This window comes from Nicotiana sylvestris, chromosome 3, assembly GCF_000393655.2.
Source record: "Nicotiana sylvestris chromosome 3, ASM39365v2, whole genome shotgun sequence".
NCBI lineage: Eukaryota > Viridiplantae > Streptophyta > Magnoliopsida > Solanales > Solanaceae > Nicotiana > Nicotiana sylvestris.
In genome coordinates this window covers 175065933-175069227 of record NC_091059.1, presented here as the reverse complement: position 1 = coordinate 175069227, position 3295 = coordinate 175065933, and the positions used below count along the sequence as shown (strand labels likewise).

The 3295-nt window shown below is 45.4% G+C and overlaps 1 protein-coding gene across 1 annotated transcript; it reads right to left on the bottom strand.

Annotated features, from left to right (window-relative positions):
* Nucleotides 1–254: 254 nt before the first annotated feature.
* LOC138888396 (uncharacterized) lies at nt 255–1793 on the bottom strand. Its single transcript, XM_070170253.1, has 4 exons — nt 1610–1793; nt 938–1149; nt 403–594; nt 255–344 (listed from the first exon to the last, which is right to left on the bottom strand). The coding sequence occupies exons 1-4, from the start codon at nt 1791–1793 to the stop codon at nt 255–257; spliced, it is 678 nt and encodes a 225-aa protein (XP_070026354.1).
* Between the last annotated feature and the right edge of the window lie 1502 nt (nt 1794–3295).

Genomic DNA, 3295 nt, shown 5'->3' with positions numbered 1-3295 from the left:
TCGGAAATTTCCTTCACTCGAGTGTTAACAGCTTCAGTGTTGGCTCGGTAGACAGCCATGACTGCCTCCGCATCGGCCCTTGCTTTTTCTGCTACAGATTCGGCCTTTGCAAGCTTAGCAGCCAGCTGAGCCTCGAGCTCTTCAATTTTCTTGGCTCGAGCCAAGATCTCTTTCTTCATGATTTGGAGTTGACGCTCAACTGAAGATAGCTGGGCTCGAGCGGTATATTTCTCCGAGGCAAGATGGTCCATGTTCTACTTCCACCCCAAAGTCTCAGCCTCTTTTATCTCTGACTCCTCGTGAAGCTGCTCAATTTTCTCGACCTTCTGCTGAACTTGTAGGATCTAAGTGTTAGTCACCAATATCAAATTGATATGTCAAGCTCCTAAAAATTTACATTACCTGTTCGATGAGATCGGTCTGCTTTTTATGTGCGGTTGCCAATTCAGCTTGGAGGTCCTTAATCTCCTCTTCATTTTGCACATAGAGCCGTTTGAGGGCGTCTCTCTCCTCCGTGAGCCTTTTAAGATTGGCCTCACACCGGTTCAGCTTAGCTCGAGATTTGGTGAACGCCTCCCAATAAAGCGTCACAGGCTACGGAGAAAGGAAAGAATTTAGACAAAAGGAAATAAAAGCAAATGTAATAAAGGGGGATGAAATTTACGTGGTTCAGGAGTCGCTGAGCCTCATAAAAAATGATAATTGCATCTAGGTCGGAAACGTTATCGACTCCCGCGAGACAGCTACAGAATATGTCTTCCCCTTTGCAGACCATTCCCATATCAGGGGTCTTCATTGACCGTGCCTCCCGAAATTGTCCTTCAAAAAATATGGGGTTGGGTCGCGAATCGTCAATATTGATTGCCCTAAGCAAGTCACTTGGGGCACTCTCTCTTTTTCGAAGGGACTTGGAACCGAACTCTTCAAGCACACTCACCGGTTGTTCATCACGGTGGGAGACATCTTCGGCCCCCGATGACTCAGTGACTTTGCTCGAACCATCTTCCAAGACCTCCTCGGTCCGAAGATGAGTCTTTTCGACCATCACTGTCTCGACTGCTTTTGAAGCTTCCACGCCACCCCTCTTTCGAGCCATTAGCTCACAGTGAGCATCTTCCCCCTCCTCTTCTTCATCTCGTGGCTTTTGGGCTATGTCAGCAGATATAGCGGCGGAGTTATTCTATGACTTACGGGTCTTGCTCTTCTCAGGCTTCGTATTATCTGAAGGCAATATCCTTCTCCTCTTCTTATACTTAGGTGGTTTCGGGGCCACCGCCTCCCCAGGCGGGGCTAGTCTCATTTCGACAACATCCCCGAGACTTGTATAGAAGGAAATCAAGTGAAAATAAGAAAGACACATTTCACAGAAAGGCATCAAACACGATAGAGAAGCTTACCGTAGTTTTTGGCCTCCTATCGGCCCTTGGCCAAATCGCGCCAACAACGCTCGGAGTATGAAAAAGTCGAGTATAGCTTCCCAACCCAGCCTTCAAGGTCTGGGAATGCACCGGGCACCGAAGCAACCATTGTATCATCGGAAAGGATGTCAATGCGAAAAGACAAAAGAAACAAATCGGTAGACAGAAGTTATAGGCAAATTCGTGCTTACGCTTCATGTTCCGCTCTTCAGGGAACGACATCTTCTCGGTCAGAATTATGTCGGAAGTCCTCACTCGGACAAACCGGCCCATCCATCCTTGGTCTTTGTCCTCATCTATGCTCGAGGACAGCACCTTGGTGGCCCGGCGCTGAAGCCTTATCAACCCTCCCTGATAGAGACGGGGGCTGTACATTCTAATAAGATGGTTGAGGGTAAAAGACATAACCTCGACTTGGCTCACAAAGAATCAGAGCAAAATAACAATGCGCCAGAAGGAAGGATGAACCTAGCCCAAGGTTATTCGATATTGGCGACAGAAATCAAGGATAACGGGGTCAATAGGACACAACGTAAAAGGGTAAGTGTAAACACTCAAGAAACTTTTCACGTGGGTGGTGATGTCCTCTTCAGGGGTCGGGACCACCACATGTTTGCCTTCCCAATGGCAATCCTCTTTTACATGCTTCAGGTCACCCTCAGTTATCGAGCATATATATCTTGACATCGGCTCGCATCGGCTAGGGACAGATGAGGGTTTCTCGATCTTGAAATCGGAGGTAAGATCGCACGACCCCGGAATGCACTCCTCGATGCGTGGCTCCACCGTGTTTTATCATCGGCCAGCCACGATGAAGAAGCCTTTTCCTTTTGTGGGATGGTTTTGGAGGTTTTCGCCATTAATTCAGGTAGAAGGAAGCAAAAAGAGGTGAAACTTGGTATTCTTGATACTAACAAGGTTGACTCAACGGGTGGTGAAAGAGAAGAGATGGAGAGAGTAAGAAACTTAGAAAACTTGGTAGAGGTGAAAGTAAAATTTTGATTTAACCAAAGAGCCTATATTTATAGATTCACGGCGACAGTTCAGTGCTGCTAGTGGCCGACCGTCCACTGGAAAGCATTAATGGTTTGGGGAACTATACCGACATGACATTTTGGTCATCTCAATTGCTTACATCACGGGGATGACATCATTATCTGGGTCTCCAGAAAATCGAGGCTCAAGTCGTTTCTTATCATTGTACTCTAAGAAACGAGGGGGATTATCTGTATACAGTAGAAATTGAGGATACTCGATTTCATCCTTTGCTCGAGATGGGAATGTCGCATCAAGGAGCTAGGACGTTGAGTCCAGAATTGAAGCCTCTTTCCGGACCAAGGTCGACGTCAATCGCGGGCATAAAGAGATAAACTCCGAGTGACATCGGTATAGCTTGAGAAAGGAAAAGGTGAGATATTCGTGATTGGTCGATGATCGTTGCATAAATTTCGGAACGGATCAATCCACGTCGGTTAATAAGATGTTAATATGGTTTCCTACTATAATTAGAAATGTACCTTATTTAGGACTCCTCTACTATATAAAGAGGGACCCCATTCATTTGTAATCATCATTGTTCACTCATAAGAATATATACACTCGTTACGTTCCTGCTATTTCACTTACTGTTCATCATAGTTGATTTATCTTTTACTGTTCTTATTGTTCCACCACAAGACTATCTCGAGTCAAGGTCGAGACCTGGCTAGCATACTGGTTTGATTTATTTTATTCTCTAATTTATTCATTTATTTCTTGCTTATTAATTTGTCACAACCCTAAACCCGGACCCGGTCGTGATGGCGCCTCTCGTGAATACAAGGCCAACCGACACTTACCATTTTCCAATTATTAATAATTAAGAATTAAGAAACTGT

Coding starts and splice junctions, on each gene's coding strand:
- LOC138888396 (XM_070170253.1), bottom strand. CDS start 1,793: ATGTACAGCCCCCGTCTCTATCAGGGAGGGTTGATAAGGCTTCAGCGC. Junction 1,150..1,609: donor TGAAGAGCGGAACATGAAGC/GTAAGCACGAAT, acceptor CTGCTGACATAG/CCCAAAAGCCACGAGATGAA. Junction 595..937: donor CCCACCGTGATGAACAACCG/GTGAGTGTGCTT, acceptor CTTTCTCCGTAG/CCTGTGACGCTTTATTGGGA.